The sequence below is a fragment of the Aquarana catesbeiana genome, linkage group LG03 (assembly GCF_042186555.1).
Source record: "Aquarana catesbeiana isolate 2022-GZ linkage group LG03, ASM4218655v1, whole genome shotgun sequence".
NCBI classification, from domain to species: Eukaryota; Metazoa; Chordata; class Amphibia; order Anura; family Ranidae; genus Aquarana; species Aquarana catesbeiana.
The window spans coordinates 94,672,283-94,691,619 of NC_133326.1; the positions used below are offsets into that span (position 1 = coordinate 94,672,283).

A 19,337-nucleotide genomic window follows, 5' to 3' on the forward strand; every position below is an offset into this window, starting at 1 on the left:
ATGAGAATGATCCAAAACACAAGGCCCAATCAACTTGTCATTGGTTACAGCAGAATAAAATGAAGGTTCTGGGGTGGCCATCTCAGTCTCCTGACCTCAATATCATTGAGTCACTCTGGGGAGATCTCAAACGTGCAGTTCATGCAAGACAGCCCAAGAATTTACAGGAACTGGAGGCTTTTTGCCAAGAGGAATGGGAAGCTTTACCATCTGAGAAGATAAAGAACCTCATTCACAAGTACCACAAAAGACTTCAAGCTGTCATTGATGTTAAAGGTGGCAATACACAGTATTAAGAACTGGGGTATGTAAACTTTTGATCAGGGTCATTTGGGTAGTTTCTGTTGGAATTATGATTTTAAAAAAGTAAACACGGTTGATTGATAATAAATGGCTTCAGCCAAACACTAACCATGAGTGAAAGAAACGTTTTTGTGTTATCATTCATATTCTCTGAAAAATGGCCAAGAAATCATAAATTCTGCCAGGGTATGTAAACTTATGGGCACAACTGTACTTCCATACAGCAAGGATCGGTCAAGAACAATGACCCAACTGGTGTTTTAGGGTTCTTCACAAACCCTTGTTCAAGCCCCTTAGTGCCTTTGGTGTGGCCATAATGAGATAAAGGACCCTATGAAGATCAGCCTACTTTTTTAAATATATTTTTTCTTCTCAAAAGTTTACTAGTACTTAAAGAATGTATTACCATTGAGGACCACATAAGAAAAAAAATTAGTCCAAGCCATCTGTGTTGTCCAGGCCCAGAAGTCTAAACAGCAGCACTAGACCTGCTATATATCTCTAAGCAGTAAATTGAGTCAAGGCCCCGGATTGGCCCATAGCAAAATGATATAATATGTGAAATGTAAATTCTAGCATACATTCCTGTTGATCTCCCCGCTTGTATTGCTAACAAACACCAAATTTAGATAACTTTTTCCTTTGCAAGCTTTTGTAGTAGTTCCATGGCACCTTACTAAGTAAAAAGCTAACAATGTTTAAAAGCTAACAGTATAATGCCCCTGTCATAGTTATGCACAGATACACATTAAGGCCAAGATGATGAACCTACCAGAATCATTTTTTGGGGCTGAGAGATGAAGCTAGAAAATTCAGACATCAGCAAAAACATAAGAAAAATTGCCAACAGCCAACTGGGCTCAATACCCTGTAAAGCGAGAACTAACCATTTAGCAATTACTCAACACTTTCATTTTGAGTACTTGAAAGTGATACAAATTACCATTGTCTATACCCACCAAATAATACTTTTTGTCTTTATTGACTTTGAGCTATGACTGTTAAATACTGACACTTCCTTGGTTTCTATGGGACATGTCACATTTTATTACATTGTGCCATGCACAAACCCTTAAAAACACTATAAGAAAATGATTCTGTAAGTCTGAAACCTGGGAGACTTTCCACACCACCATTTTTCTTATATTATCATTATTACCGTTGCTAGCAAAAAAGTGCCTGCTCACGAACAACATTGAGGTGCTGGAAGCATCTGAGGGGGTGGGGGTGAATGTCAATGCAGGCACTGTGTTCAGAGCAGGTGGGAGAAAAAATGGTGAGGAACATGAAGTGTCAAGGGGAGTGGTGCACTTCCTTCAGGCATGGGGTTATGGTGGGGGGAGGGGGCATGAAGTGAGGCAGGCTTGTTGGGTGCTGAAAAAAGTAGAGCTGCAGGCATGATAGGTGGTGAGAGAAGGTGGCTACAGGCATGCTGGGTGCTGAGAGAAAAGGGGCTGCAAGTAAGATAGGTGCTGAGAGAAGGGGGGATGCAGGCACACTAAGTGGTGGTGAAAAAGAAGGGAGGGGAGCTATGGGTGCAATGGGTCCTGAAAGAAGAGTTAGGACTACAGATAATAATGGGGTGCCTTGAAGAGCCTCTGCAGCTTATGCATGTATTTGAAAATGTGTGCTAACTAAACCCCTGTATTAAACACATACCGTTAGACGGGATAATTTGGCTGGTTACAGACTGGCTGGTGGGTTGAGCTGGGAATTTTCTTTGGCACTGTTCTGAAAGAAGGGAGGGCGCAGGCCAGGTGGTTTGCGCAGCGTGTGCAAAGAGGAGTGGGTGCAGTGTCAATGAGCGGTGAAAGAATGAGGGTTGTAGGAGCAGGGCCGGACTGGCCTACCGGGATAGCTGGAAATTTCCCGGTAGGCCACCTGCCATGGGGCCGCTTTGAGCTGTGGCTGTGACTGCCTGGCCGTCGACCCAGTGTTGCCCGTTAATTTACCGGCAGCCTGTAAATTTCAGCATATTTTAGGGCTGCCCATAAATGGCCATAAAAAATATGGCTGTGGGCCGACATGTTAACTGAGAATGCACTGTTCCAAAGCTAGCCAGGCTCAGTAAAGGCACATGTGCAGTGACATAAATGCGCACAACTGTACTTTTAAATGTAAGGCACTCGTCTCGGTGGTGGCGTGTGCCTCTCCACATCATGGCCGGGTAAGACCAGACCCCTCCACAGCCTCTGACCACATACTGTTACTCTCCTGTACCATGTCAGCACAGCCTATGACCACTTCTTACTATGTCTGCACAGCCTCTGACACCTTCTGTACCCTGTCTGCACAGCTCATGATCACCTTTTATACCATGTCCGCACAGCCTTTGACCATCTCCTATACCATGTCCGCACAGCCTATGACCACCTCCTATTCCATGTCCACACAGCCTATGACCATCTCCTATACCATGTCTGCACAGCCTATGACCACCTCCTATACCATGTCCGCACAGCCTATGACCACCTCCTGTACCATGTCCGTAAAGCCTATGACCACCTCCTATACCATGTCCGCACAGCCTGTGACCACCTCCTGTACCATGTCAGCAAAGCCTATGACCACTTCCTATACCATGTCCGCACAGCCTATGACCACCTCCTGTACCATGTCGACACAGCCTATGACCACCTCCTGTACCATGGCCGCATAGCCTATGACCACCTCCTGTACCATGTCCACACAGCCTATGACCACCTCCTATACCATGTCTGCACAGCCTCTGGCATCTCCTGTTCCATGTCTGCACAACCTCTGTGACGTTATGCTGTTGGGCTGGTATAATAATGCTATGGGGCTGGTATGAACTTATTTCCAGGGCTGGTTTTTATTCCCAGTCCGGCCCTGTGTAAGAGTGATGAGAGACGAGGGGGTATAAGCATTTTGGCATGATGAACGTGAGGGCGGGTGCAGGCATGGTATGTGGTGGGCTTGCTGACTTGGCTGATGGACATAGGACTTTTTAAATATTTTTAAGGATTACTCAATTTGTTTGTGGCTTATTTTCTGAAGGAGATCTCTTGCATTTTAATTCACCCTCTTCATTAAATTTATTTTGCCTCATGATGTCTGAAACAGATAAGGCTCAGATGTCGTCTGTGGCAAACATTGTTGAAAAAAGTGTAATGCCGCGTACACACAATCGGAATTTCCAACAACAAATGTTCGATGTGAGCTTGTTGTCGGAAATTCCGACCATGTGTAGGCTCCATTGGACATTTGCTGTCGGAATTTCCGACAACATATATTTGAGAGCTGGATCTCAAATTTTCCTACAACAAAATCCCTTGTTGTAAATTCAGAGCGTGTGTACACAATTCCGACGCACAAAATTCCACACATGCTCGGAATCAAGCAGAAGAGCCACACTGGCTATTGAACTTCATTTTTCTCGGCTCGTCTTACGTGTTGTACGTCACCGCGTTCTTGACGTTCGGAATTTCCGATAACATTTGCTCGACCGTGTGTATGCAAGACAAGTTTGAGCCAACAACCGTCGGAAAAAAATCCATGGTTTTGTTGTCGGAATGTTCGATCTTGTGTACGCGGCCTCAGAACTACTGGTAAAACACAGCAGATTCTTATATGTATAATGAGATACAAATGTTTACAAATATATATATATATATATATATATATATATATATATATATATATATATATATATATATATATATATATACACACACACACACACTCACCGGACAATTTATTAGGTACACCTGTTCAATTGCTTGGTAACACAAATTGCTAATCAGCCAATCACATGACAGCAACTCAATGCATTTAGGTATCTAGAAGTGGTGAAGACGACTTGCTGAAGTTCAAACCGAGCATCAGAATAGGGAAGAATGGGAATTTAAGTGGCTTTGAACTTGGCATGGTTGTTGATGCCAGACGGGTTGGTCTGAGTATTTCAAAAACTGCTACTGGGATTTTCACACACAACCATCTCTAGGGTTTTCAGAGAATGATTCCAAGAAGAGAAAATATCCAGTGAGCGGCAGTTGTGTGGGCGAAAATGCCTTGCTCATGTCAGAGGTCAGAGGAGAAAACTCAAATAACCACAACCAAGGTATGCAGAATACCATCTCTGAATGCACATCACATCAAACCTTAAAGCAGATGGGCTACAGCAGCTGAAGATCACACCGGGTGCCACTCCTGTCAACTAAGAACAGGAAACGGAGACTACAATTCGCACAGGCTCACCAAAATTGGACAATAGAAGATTGGAAGAACATTGCCTGGTCTGATGAGTCTGGATTTCAGCTGCAGCATTCAGATGGTAGGGTCAGAATTTGTCATAAACAACAAAAAAGCATGGATCCATCCTGTCTTGTATCAATGGTTCAGGCTGGTGGTGTGATGGTGTGGGGGATATTTTCTTGGCACACTTTGTGCCAATTGAGCAACATTTAAACGCCACGGCCTACCTGAGTATTGTTGCTGACCATGTCCATCCCTTTATGACTACAGTGTCCCCATCTTCTGATGGCTACTTCCAGTTGGAGCACCTTTGGGATGTAATGGAATAGGAGATTCGCATGATAGATGTGCATCCAACAAATTTGCAACAGTTCCGAAGGCAAAAGGGGGTCCAGCCCAGTACTAGCAAGGTGTACCTAATAAAGTGGCCGGTGAGTGTATATTAGCTGTAGCAGCTAGTAATTTCAGGCAAAAAAATTAACTAAAAAGGGAGAAAATAAACTGAAGCACTTTTAACAACATTTTTGTGTGTGGTCTATATGGGACTATAAGGTTATTTTAGGTTAGGAATAACAATGAACAGTAAATCCTGGAACAATATAAACATTGCACATATTTGTTTTATACATTTTTGCCTTTTCGGCACTATGTGTGTACATAGATCTATTCTCACAGAGAAAGAATAAAAGTGGGCTGTGGGGGCATGCATGTAAGGTATACAGGTATTCATCAATGCTGTATCCTGGTCTAGGCCAACAAGGCCCAGGCCTAGGGCAGCACTTTGCAAGGGGGCAGCGCGAAAAGAGTCCCCGCCGGCTTGCGCTGTTTATTTTTTACCATCCCTGTCCCATTGCAGAGATTTCCCTCCTGCCCTATAGCCAAACAGGAAGTGAGAGGAAATCTATGCAAATTAAGGGAATCTATTGCCCCCCAGGCCCTCAGAACTCATGTCCCCAACTCGAAAAGTTCAGGGTGGGTCTTAAACAGCAAGGGGTGTGGCCTTGACAGGAAGGGGTGTGTCATATTTAAATTAGGGGGTGCACACGTTTAGACAGCCTAGGGCAACACAAAACCTAAATACACTACTGGTATTCATATAGCACATCACAGGTACACCACAAATCCATGTATGGACCACCATGGCCATTATGATTGTTTCTGTAACTACAGATAGGTTAGAACCAATAATCAGAAGGGACAATGATGACAATACATTTACAGCATGCAGTGATTACATTACTGGTATTACGTTGAGCAGAGGCATACCAGATACCACCTAGGCTTTGATGATGTAAATACAGGACCTGTGCTCATCATTGGATCTAAAATGGCATAATCATCTTCTCTTACATCCATAACTACCTTACATATCTCAATAATTCCACAGTTTGTGATAGGTTTGCTCTGCTCCCATGCATCTAACATTAGCATGCTATATTCCTCAATATGATATCATCTTTACCCACAAAAGTCCCAAGACCAATATCCCTAATTTCCCAAAGTCCACCTACATCCAATAACCCCAGCCTCTAATCTACCCCCCCCCCCCCACATCAACATATTGTAATATGCCCATATTACACAATAGTATAGACCCCCCCCCCCCCCCCAATAATTTTTATACCACTACATTATTTCACTAAGACCAAAGGAAAGACATCTGATTTTAGCATTAACACTGAAAGTAGTGATATTTACTGTATTTAGTTGGGCTAATTTACTAGAGGCGTTAAGCCAGCCATAGATGGTTTGAAACTCAGTCAATTCAGCAGGGACCAGTCGAGATTTGATACATATATGGGCATGCTGATCGTACTCCAGTGGATCCATTAGTCGACTTGGGTACAGCCAGCATGTTGGATTTCTAGCATGTGATTATTGCCAGAGGCTGCAGCCGCTAGCAATAATCATTGTGTTCTACCAGCAGGGACAGCTCCCCTCACCCGGAGAACACAATAGGTCTACATGAAGGATTCCCCCATCAACACTGACTGTGTTGATGAGGAGATCAAGCGATTTTCTTTTCTTTTCTGCAACCTCTGGTTGCAGGAAAGGAAATTGCATAATCTATGGCCTGCCTTAGGGATCTTCACACAATAAATTGTGTAAATGTTCACTTAAACTATCCAGTGCTGTGAAAAGCAACTTCCTGAATGCCTAATAATGATCATGTAATTGAAGTAAACAATTTATTGCGTGAATTTTCAAATCCTTTACTAAATCAGCCACAGTGAGTTACAGCTAATGAACTGAGCTACACTTGCTTATGAAGGCAACAAACTTTAAAATCAGGATAATACATTTCAGAAATCTTTCAGCATGCTGGGAGTTCTGTTGTGCAAGAACATAAATACGTCAGAAAAAGCAAGAAAAAAAAAGAGCACAATGGCAACCACTGTGTTTTGCCATTATGTCAAAAATGGGCAGCATCCTTTGCCACAGTTGATAAAATAAAAATCTGACTGTTTATGATCAGTATGAGGTTTGTAAACCACGTACTGTTTTTATCTAGTATAATAAACCTATTTTGATTTCTTTATGCGTTAACATCTTTTGATTAAAATAACCAAAATAAATATAGTTTATTTGTACAAAATTAAATCATTATCAGATTTAGGTATGCTAAGGGAAAGACTGTTTTTAATAAAAGACGTATTTTAATGAAAAAAAAAAAAAAAAAAAAGAAAAGTTTATTATATGTTTCTCCAGTGGGAGTGTAGTCTTCTATATATTGTACATGAACTGTGTACCAATAGGATAGAGCTAGAGCCATTACAGGTTTATCACTTATGACGAAGAGCATGAAAATACAGGACATGATGTAAGTAACTAAGATGAGTTGGAGATGGAGTTGTTTATACATGTGCATTTTCAAGAACGAAAGAAGAATGCTTTATCAATTATGGAACATATTAGGTGACATGCTTAGTCATTTCAGCACCCTTAAAACAAAACTGCCCCTTAAAACATAACTGTTTTACAGCATTTATATATGTCCATTTTTTCATCAGATTAACCCATTGTTATCTGTACCGGCATCATAAACCAAGAATACCTTCATGTTCCTGCATCCTAAGATAGTTTATTTCGATTCTAAACCAGTCAGTTAACCAATTCATAAATTGGTTCGTGTTGTTTATCTTGTCAATAAATTGATTTGTGTTGTGTATTTATAATATATATATATTATCAATAACTATTATCAGTTGATAGACCAAAGCTTACTGCTAATTAACAACATTCACATTTATGCAATAACCTAAAACCAATTTATACATGTTTTTCAGAATGTATTGAAAACTAAGGTTAAATAACCAGCTTCGCCTTGCAGAACACTTATTACCTTTCCAGTAATGCATTTTTGAATAGGTCTTTACATGTTGCTTTGTCTAAAACTAATGATGAATATTATGGCAAAAGTTTGCCAAACTTTAAAACATCTCCTGCAGTTTACATGAGTACAAATAGAATAATATGCTTTATTATTCAGGAAAGAAGCTGCATGACAAATCAAAATCAACCTATGGCAATAAAGTAAATTCTAAGGACAGCAAGTAAAATAAATGGTGACTTACCTGTCCCCCAGGTCGTCCTAGCACTGCTTTGTCAAAGGAGAGGAAAGTTAAAATCAAGTAGCTGACAAACATTATCATGACAATGTCAAAACTATCCTAGAGGAAGAAAATCCTCCTGCCAAGTATTAACAGCTAGCAGATGCACTTGTGTCTCAGTATCTCAACACGGCAATTCTGCAAACCACTGCTCTCTCCCTCACTCTGTCTCTACTTATTTCACTACAAGAAGCTTTGCTTCAGCTACAGCTCTGGAGACAACTGGTAAGCTGATCCCCTCATGGAATAACTTCTCCCAGCTAGGGGAGGGGGAAGGAGACAGCAATGAGCTAGGGGCTGTAGTTCATATACAGCAAAGAAGGGGAGGGACACGAGTGGTCCATGCCAAGTTATGCATCTGGTCCAGTTAAAAGGTAACTTTTTCAATGGTCCAGGAAGATGACTTGCTGGTCTCTTTATATCACAAATGGGATTAGAGGGGAAATATATGAAGACAAAGTGCATGATGGGCACAGTGTGTTTGAAATTATTGTGAATGCTTATTGAAGGAAAGTTTCCAACTTTCAGAAAAGTTTAATAACTAAGTGCAAATTAAGTGCAGTGTTGTAAAAATGTCACTGAATTACCTATCAAGTCATACATTTTATAAAATGATCAACTGGAGGAAAACTATAGCACAACAAATACTTTATTGAGAGGATTTACAAAGCAGGACCCCATCAAATTTTGCATTATAGTTATTAGGCATATTCACATTTTAAATTTCTGTGAGCACGTTTTCAGAATCAATGCAATTCTCCGTACATCTGGATTTCCCACTCATTCAATGGCAAATGCTGTTCTTAGTAGCTTTCATCGTAACTATAATGGAAGCCTCAATCTGTTTTTATCATTCATCCTTTGCAGATAGAAAATCAATAATTTCATTGATTATTATGGCGATGGCACTCACTCAGCAATGGCATTCATCCTCCATACTCCATTACTTTTGCATAACATCCTCATTTGCATTCACTGACACTGCCCCCATTCCACTGACCACAAATTCCCACTAAAACTAACATAAGACTGCCAGGAACATGGACAATCTATTTGTATCCTTTTATTAAATATGCCACCATGATTATTCTACTGAACAGGACAGGTAATGTTTACATATCGAATTGTGCAAACATTTTAGGCAGGTGTGAAGAAATGCTGTTGGGTTGGAGGACATAGGCGTGATGTCAGCACGCCCGCCGGGGCCCAAGATGATCATTTCTGAATGCCTGATGAATTAATTTCACTTGTGAGTAGAATTCTGTTCTTTTAAAAAACTTCTTATGCTGGGAAATTGCGCAATGAGCGATTGTGTTCCTTTTTTATACACATGCCTGATTAATAAATGATGACAACTAACCGACCGCATTATGGGGTGATCTTTTTGATGACACATCTAACATATGGTTCTTGTGAAGAGAGTGTTACCCGCATACCCACAGTGGGGGGTGTTACCCACTAATGCATGGCTAGACCTCGTTTGGGATCTCCTCATCTGGTAAGCGTCCATTCAATATTATATATGGTGAAGCACGGACGAGGGATCACTTGGAGCACTTTTGGGCTGTAATTAAGCACGTGTGGAGCACCTGTGTCACCACCAGTATTTGGAATTGGGATTCCTCTGTCTATATAATTTACAAATTTTATGCCACATTTGAAGATTTGGCATTTTGAATGAACATTATTTAAGTTTTTTATGCTTTGCACAGAATAATTGGCACTTAAACTGAAAATATCCAATCTGCATACCATACTTGGCACTTTATTGAATAATATAATTTATGAATGCACATGTTTACAGCTTTACATGTAGAGTTGTGCTCATAAGTTTACACACCCTGGCAGAATTTATGATTTCTTGGCCATTTTTCTGAGAATATGAACGATAACACAAAAACATTTCTTTCACTCATGGTTAGTGTTTGGCTGGAGCCATTTATTATCAGTCAACTGTGTTTACTCTTTTTAAATCATAATGGCAACAGAAACTACCCAAATGACCCTGATCAAAAATGTACATATCTTGGTGATTTGGGCCTGATAACATGCACACAAGTTGACACAAAGGGGTTTGAATGGCTATTAAAGGTAACCATCCTTACCTGTGATCAGTTTGCTTGTAATTAGTGTATGTGTATAAAAGGTCAATGCGTTTCTGGACTCCTGACAGACCCTTGCATCTTTCATCCAGTGCTGCACTGACGTTTCTGGATTCTGAGTCATGGGGAAAGTAAAAGAATGGTTAAAGGATCTGCGGGAAAAGGTAGTTGAACTGTATAAAACAGGAAAGGTATACTAAAAGATATCCAATGAATCGAAAATGCCAATCAGCAGTGTTCAAACTCTAATCAAGAAGTGGAAAATGAGGGGTTCTGTTGAAACCAAACCATGGTCAGGTAGACCAACTAAAATTTCAGCCACAACTGCCAGGAAAATTGTTTGGGCTGCAAACAAAAACCCACAAATAACTTCAGGTGAAATACAGGACTCTCAGAAAACATGTGGTGTGGCTGTTTCAAGATGCACAATATGGAGGCACTTGAAGAAAAATGAGCTGCATGGTTGAGTCACAAGAAAGCCATTACTACGTAAATGCCACAAAGTATCCTGCTTACAATACGCCAGACAGCACAGAGACAAGCCTCAAATGATCTGGCACAAAGTCATTTGGAGTGATGAGACCAAAATTGAGCTTTTTGGCCACAACCATAATTTGGAGAAGAGTCAACATGGCCTATGATGAAAGGTACGGAGGTGGATCGCTTATGTTTTGGGGATGTGTGAGCTACAAAGGCACAGGAAATTTGGTCAAAATTGTTGGAAAGATGAATGCAGTATGTTATCAAAAAATACCGGAGGAACATTTGCATTCATCAGCCAGGAAGCTGTGCATGGGACGTACTTGGACATTCCAACATGACAATGATCCAAAACACAAGGCCAAGTCGACCTGTCGTTGGCTACAGCAGAATAAAGTGAAGGTTCTGGAGTGGCCATCTCAAGTCTCCTGACCTCAATACTATTGAGCCACTCTGGGGAGATCTCAAACCTGCAGTTCATGCAAGACAGCCCAAGAATTTACAGGAACTGGAGGCTTTTTGCCAAGAGGAATGCACAGCTTTACCATCTGAGAAGATAAAGAGCCTCATCCACAAATACCACAAAAGACTTCAAGCTATCATTGATGTTAAAGGGGGCAATACACAGTATTAAGAACTGGGGTATGTAAACTTTTGATCAGGTTCATTTGGGTAGTTTCTGTTGCCATTATGATTTTAAAAGAGTAAACACAGTTGATTGATAATACATTGATTCAGCCAAACATGAACCATGAGTGAAAGAAAAGTTTTTGTGTTATTCATATTCTCTGAAAAATGGCCAAGAAATCATAAATTCTGCCAGGGTATGTAAACATATGAGCATAACTGTATATATGGATGGATTTTTTTTGCACTTATAGCACTTTTTTCTCATCAGTGTATGAGCACTACATGATTTGATTATGTGAATACATGTTTGTTTGAGTATATTCACAGCCCAACACATTTTTCTGATTGTAAAATGAGAATGCTTTCGGAAATATATATTTTACTTATTTTTGTCAACTTGCAAAATGCAAAGTGAGAGAACAAAAGAAAAATCTGAATCAAATCAGTATTTGGTGCGACTATCCTTTGGCTTCAAACGAGCCTCAATTCTTACACTTGAACACTTTGTACACTTGCAAAAAGTCAGGGATTTTGTAACACTGGAGTCAGGTGAATGCTTAACCAATTATATCAAGCAGGCTGTTAATGATCATCAATTTTATTCATAGATTGAAACACAGTCTAATTGAAACAGAAACAGCTGTGTAGGAGGCTTAAAACTGGGTGAGGAATAGCCAAACTCTGCTACTTAGGTGAGGTCGTGGACGATGTGCTGTTCAAGCTCTTTGAAGAAGTACAAAGAAAATAGGCAACATTGAGGACCATAGACGCAGTGGTCGGCCAAGTAAGCTTAACGCTTACTTCCATTAGACATCAGAAGTTGTCCAGCAGTGCCATCAGCACAGAACTGTTGGAACCCAGGTACACACATCTACTTTCTGGAGAAGTCTGGCCAGAAGTGGTCTCCATGGGAGAATTGAAAGACATACCTCCAAAGTGGAAGTGCGACTAAGTGACTCAACTATGCACGGAAACATAGGAACTGGGGTACAGAAAAGTGGCAGCAGGTGCTCTGGACTGATGACTTTGTTCTCTGAGGGGTGCAGAGCAAGTACAATAATGAGTGTCTGTAGGCAGCAGTAAGGCCTACCGGAGGTTCCTTGGAAGTTTGGGGTGGCATTTCTGCAAATTGAGTTGGAGAGTTGGTCAGGATCAATGGTGTCCACAATGCTGAGAAATACAGGCAGATACTTATCCATCATGCCATATCATCAAGGATATATGTAATTGACCCCAGTTTTATTCTGCAGCAGGACAAAGACCCCAAACATACAGCCAATATCATTAAGAATTATCTTCCATGTAAAGAAGAACAAGGAGTCCTGGAAGTGATGGTTTAGACCCCACAGAGCCCTGATCTCAACATTGAGTCTGACTGGGATTACATGAAGAGACAGAAAGATTTGAGGCAGCCTACATCCACAGAAGATCTGTGGTTAGATGTCCAAGACGGTTGGAACAACCTACCTGTCTGTGCAAGTGTACCTAGAAGAATTAATGCTGTTTTGAAGGCAAACCATGGTCACACAAAACATTACTTTGATTTGGATTTCTCGTCTGTTCATTTACTTTCCATTTTGTTAATTGATAAAAATAAACTATTAACATTTCTATTTCTGAAAGCATTCTTAATTTACAGTATTTTTTCACACCTGCCTAAAATGCTTGCACAATAGTGTACATCCATACAAGCTAGAACTGTGATCCTCTACTATTCATAGCTATTGTTGGTAAACACATTGCAGGGAGTAATAAATACTAGGACTGCTTTATATTCTACTAAACCATTACTGTATAGCAAAACATAAAAAACATATACTACTCTATATAGTATACAGTTGTGTGAAAATGTATTTGCCCCTTTCTGATGTTTTATTTTTTTACATATTTGTCATACTTAAATTAATCAGATCATCAAACAAATTGTATTATTACACAAAGATAACACAATTAAATGCAAAATGCAGTTTTTAAATGATGGTTTCATTTATTAAGGCAAAAAAAGCTGTCCAAACCTGCCTGGCTTTATGTGAAAAAGTAATTGCCCCCTAAACATAATAACTGGTTGTGCCACCCTTGGTGGCAACAACTGCTATCAAGTGTTTGCGATAACTGGCAATGAGTCTTTCACATTGCTGTGGAGCAATTTTGGCCCACTCTTCTTTGCAGAATTGTTTTAATTCAGCCACATTGGAGGGTTTTCCAACATGAACGGCCTGTGTAAGGTCATGATACAGCATCTCAATTTGATTTAAGCCCAGGCTTTGAGTAGGCCACTCCAAAACCTAAATTTTGCTTTGTGTGAACCATTTGGAGGTGGACTTGCTGTTGTGTTTCGGATCATTGTCCTGCTGCATCATCCACGTGCACTTCAGCTTGAGGTCACAAACTGATGGCTGGACATTCTCCTTTAGGATTTTCTGTTAGAGCTCAGAATTCATGGTTCCATCAATTATGGTAAGTCATCCAGGTCCTGAAGCTGCAAAGCAGCCCTAGACCATCACGCTACCACCACCATGTCTGACTTTTGGTATGATGTTCTTGTTATGAAATGCTGTATTAGTTTTATGCCAGATATAATGGGACGCACACCTTCCAAAAAGTTACATTTTTGTCTCATCAGTCCACAGAATATTTGCCTAAAAGTCTTGGGGATAATCAAGATGTTTTTTGGTAAATGTGAGATGAGCCTTTGTGTTCTTTGTGGTCAGAAATGGCTTTGGCCTTGGAACTCTCCCATTGATGCCATTTTAGCCCAGTCTCTTTCTTATTGTTGAATCATGAATACTGATCATACCTGAGGCAAGTGAGGCCTGCAGTTCTTTAGCTGTTGTTCTTGGTTCTTTTATATAAATAAATATAAAAACTGCTGTGCCAGCTTCGGAAGAAAAGCAGCCGACACCACAATCAGACTAATTGTAAATATACGTGAAACAACAATGTGTGGCGCTCATATAATGTGCTATAAATCTACATTAATAAATGCAGCGTCACCATAGGTGATGGTGACACATGAAGTGACCAAAATGAAAATATATATATATAAGGTGTGTGACCACCAAGATAATGTGGTTTGTGAATCAAAAGAAAAGTAATGCTATACTGGTGACCATAAAGGTGAAGGTCATACTGGATGTGACTTCTAGAGTGAAATTCACATGGGTGAGTAGGTCATAGTAAATGTGACCTCGAAGGTAAAGGACACAAGGAAAAAAATGGTGTAAACAAACCTAAAAAATAACCAAATAAAATAAGAGTGTAGCAATACCATACGGATAAGCTAATGTAGATATGGTTAACGTGAAAACAACAAAATTACATATCTACCGAATCCATCTGATGGGATGTAAAATACATGACATATAGATATAGCGTAATGAGTCTATGGTCTGTATGTAGAGTATAAGCTCATAAAGGTGCCATTGTAACACTGTTGGTACTCCAAATCTTCATGAGTATTTCTACAGGAATGTTAGGGACATCTCAGCATGCAGGGTACTATCTTCCTCAGACATGACCTCATAACTTCAAGCAAAATAGAAACGAAGCGCCCTTACTGGAGGAGGTGGACTCACAGGCCATCGGCGGTGAGTCAAAAAAGGCTTGTACCGTCAAGTGGTGGAGTAAATCTGGTTCCAATCAGACAGGTGGGCTTGGTAGGAGAGAAAAGCCTAAAAGGCTAGTACATCCCTGGAGAAACTGAGTTGAGCCCGGACATCCTGTTATACCCTGTTTTCTGTCCAGGTACCGACTTCGATCGTTCCACTCATTCTCCAACAATCCTCATGGTATGGTAAGGAAACAAGAAAAAACTTCCACATGGTGTAAATCCGTTGAAAAAATTGGGAAATTTATTGGTATAAAAATTGCAAAAAGTTATATCCAACAAATGATAAAATTGAGCGGTAAAAATTGGGTTCAATTGAACTGGACAGCGCAGTAAATGGTGGCTTTGGTAGCAAAACGAACTCGATGCATTTCGTCCTCTAGGACTCCTGCTGGGGTGTAAGTTCTTGGTTCTTTTATGACCTCCTGGATGAGTCATCGTCATGCTCTTGGAGTAATTTTTGTAGGTCGGCCACTACTGGGAAGATTCACCAATGTTCCAAGTTATCTCTATTTGTGGATAATGGCTCTCCTCATGGTTCACTGGAGTTCCAAAGCCTTAGAAATGGCTTTGAAACCCTTCCTAGACCGATACATGTACATTACTTTATTTCTAATATTTTCTTGAATTTTTTTAGATTGTGGCATGCTATGTGGCTTTTTGTGATCTGTTAGCGTGCTTCACTTTGTCAGACAGCTTCTATTTATGTGATTTCTTGATTTAACAGGTCTGGCAGTAATTAGGCCTGGGTGTGGCAAGTGAAATTTAACTCAGCTTTCCAAAAATTATGCTTAATCACAGTTCATTCATGATTAAGCATGGGAGGGGGCAATTACTTATTCACATAGGCAGGTTGGCTTGGCTGGGCAAATCACCATAGCTGTACATCGCTCCTTTAAGACGTCACAGCAAGCATGCACACACTGCTACGTGTCCCTGGAGCTGATGCACGTCACAGGCGATCGCTCATGACAGAGCAAAAACTGGGATCTGTGTGTGTAAACACACAAATCCTGATTCTCTCAGGGGAGAGGAGACAGATTGTGTGTTCATACTAAGTATGAACACCGATCTTTCTCCTCCCCTAGTCAATCCCATCCCCCCTACAGTTAGAACATACCCAGGGAACACAGTTAACCCCTTGATCGCCCCCTAGTGTTAACCCCTTCCCTGCCAGTGTCATTTATACAGTAATCAATGGCTTTTTTTAGCACTGATCACTGTATAACTGTCAATGGTTCCAAAATAGTGTCAAAAGTGTCCAATCTGTCCGCTGTAATGTCACAGTCCTGAAAGAAATCAATCAATATACGCTCATTGCGATTTTTTTTACCAAAAGTATGTAGAAGAATACATATTGGCCTAAACTGAGGAAAAAATTATTATTATTTTTTTAAATTTGGGATATTTATTATAGCAAAAATGACAAAATATTGTGTTTTTTGCAAAATTGTCACACTTTTTTTGTTTATAGCGCAAAAAATAAAAACCGCAGAGGTGATCAAATACCACCAAAAGAAAGCTCTAATTTTTTTTTGGGGTATAATGTCGCACGACCGCGCAATTGTCAGGTAAAGCGACGCAGTTCCGTATCACAAAAAATGGCCTGGTCAGGAAGGGGGCAAGTCCTTCTGGGGCTGAAGTGGTTAATAAATGAAATAATAATTTTAAAACTGCATCTTGGATTTACTCAAGTTATCTTTGTGTAATATTAAAATTTGCTTGATGATCTGAATCATTTAAGTGTGAGAAATATGCAAAAATATAACAAATCAGGAAGGAGGCAAATACTTTTTCACACAACTGTTTATTATTTGTCTGTCTATCTGCCTCTGTACTCTTCTATATCATTGCTGTGATATCAACTCACTTGACCTCCAGGCAACCAACCTACCAACAATCCTATTGAATCCTATGTACTCTACTTCTTGTATTGTACATTTATTTGGGAAAAGTCCACTATCCACCAGTGTCTGGCTATTGTACACACTACATCATATGATGGCACTTGCCAAGGGGAGAAAAAGAGGGGGGAAGGTTGGGACTTTGAATTAGGTGCGCATGATGCAGCCCAATCACACTCACAGAGGTGCAAACATATGTATGTTTATTAAGGACCAATGATCAACATGGAATAAAAACGCATTGCATACATTAAACATAAAAAATTGCATATAGACAAATTTTTTGTATTCTTATTTTTTATGTTTAATGTATGCAATGCGTTTTTATGCCATGTTGATCATTGGTCCTTAATAAACATACATATATTTGCACCTCTGTGAGTGTGATTGGGCTGCATCATGCGCACCTAATTCAAAGTCCCAACCTTCCCCCCTCTTTTTCATGATATTAAGGATGGGGGCGCAAACTTTCCCTTGCGTCCCATTTAAAGTCCTAAGTTCGCTTTTCCCCCCCATTGCTTGCCAAGGGGAGAGGGCAAAATGGATAACTTCACTTTGTGACCCTGCTGTTAGAAACTCAGTTCGTCTCTTCAGGCTACTAAAATATAATGCATCTGTGTGGTAAGGCCCTATTCATGCTTGTGCGACTTCTCATGGACCCCAAAGTCACATCCCATGTTTCCAAATGAGTACTGCTCATATCTGTGAGACTTAAAGTCGCAGCGACTTTAACCTGTTCACCACCGCGCTATAGCCTGAATGACGGATACAGCACGGTCGCACTTTGCTGGGTGGACGTCATCTGATGTCCTTCAGTGCTCGCACTGCCTGTGTGCCCCTTTGGCGTGCATCGGCAGTGATCTGTAATCAGTGTAAAGAGCCAATCACGGTGGTTCTTTACCATGTGATTATCTGTGTCCAGTCACAGCTGATCACAATGTAAAAAGGATTTGCCAGTTATTGCCAATCATCTCCTCACGCTGACAGCATATGAGAGCCAATAACCATCAAATCCACACTGGGGACATCTACACTGATATTCAGAGCACTGGTCATCAGTGTCCTGATGATCAGTGTAACCCCAACAGTGCCCACCAGTGCTGCCAATTAGTGTCAATCAGTGATGCCTATCAGTGCCACCTACCAGTGCTCATCAGTGCCCATCAGTGCTGCATATCAGTGTTGCCTCATCAGTGCAGCCTATCAGTGCCCATCAGTGCAGCCTCATCAGCGCACATCAGTAAGGAGAAAAATTACTTAACAAAATGTAATCACAGAAACGAAGAAAAGGTAATTTTTTTCAAAATGTTTGGTCTTTTTTCGTTTGTTTATCAAAAAATAAAAACGCCAGTGGTGATTAAATACCACCAAAAGAAAGCTCTATCTGTCTCAAAAAAATTATAAAAATTTAGTTTGGGTACAGTGTTGCATGACCGTGTAGTTGACATTCAAAATGTGCAGCACTGAAAGCTGAAAATTGGCATAGGCAGGAAGGGGGTGAAAGTGGCCAGTAGTCATGTAGTTAAAGTAGTTCCTGCACTACTTTGGTCCAACTTTCATGCGACTTGAGGGCTATAGACTTCAATGTAAACCCTAAAAAGTTGCATGAAAGTCACACCTGCATGATAAACATGCGACTTGTATGTGAAAAGAGTGCCGGCAATGAAAAATAAATGAAAAAAACAGCGTGGGGTCCCCCTATTCATACCAGGCCCCTGCTCATTCACCAAAAAACAGTGTAGTGTAAAAAATGACAGTAGGCAGTTTTTGACAATTCCTTTATTTGAAAAAAAAAAAAAGTCTCCCAGTGTAGATCGTCAATCACGACACCCACAGCTACCGATCCGAAAAAAAGATGATATCACAAGGGGTGGTGCCACCTAGTGACATTACCGGGTGACCCGCCCCTTAGTTATTTAAGAGTGGTCAGACGGGGGAAGCCTTCGTTGGGTCTAGAGGTTTTTTTTGGTTTTTCTTTTTTTCAGCGTGGATCCACATGGGGGGACTTTGTTTTTTATATATAATTTTTAATAAATGACTTGTCAAAAACTTGTGTTTTTATTTACTTTTTACACTTTTTTGGTGAATGAGTAGGTGTACTTGTTAAAGGGGGCTTCCAAATTCCAATAAGCCCCCCACCCGCAGACCCCCACAACCAGTGGCCAGGGTTCTGCGGAACAGGCCCTTGTTTCGGGGGGGGGTGCTCACCCCCCTCCCCTTTTCTGACCTGCCGGGCTGCATGCTTAGATACGGGCCTGGTATGGATGGGGGGACCACACACTTTATTTATTTTTCATTGTCGGCATTCTTTTGTTTACATTCAGCTGTCAGTGGGGAAACCTGCTGACAGCTCATGAGTCGTTGGTTGTTTAAGATGCGGCGGCTCGCTGGCATATATTCTTCACACAGAATTCAGATTCTGAAAATTTGGAATTCGTTAGAAAATGAAACCAAACAAAGCGAAAACCATTTTTCCATTTTGCAC

The 19,337-nt window shown here is 40.6% G+C and overlaps 1 protein-coding gene across 2 annotated transcripts in view; it reads right to left on the reverse strand.

The window, feature by feature from the left end:
- Positions 1 to 19,337, reverse strand: part of THSD4 (thrombospondin type 1 domain containing 4) — a 1,111,101-nt gene that overhangs the window by 340,679 nt on the left and 751,085 nt on the right. The window contains exon 1 of one of the 2 annotated variants that reach the window (XM_073618835.1): positions 8,094 to 8,430. The exons of the other annotated variant lie outside the window; for it this stretch is intronic. Within the exon in view, the coding sequence (XP_073474936.1) occupies positions 8,094 to 8,171 (78 nt within the window). The 5' untranslated portion in view covers positions 8,172 to 8,430. Of the gene's footprint in view, positions 1 to 8,093; positions 8,431 to 19,337 lie in introns of those variants that run through there. 2 annotated transcript variants of the gene reach the window in all.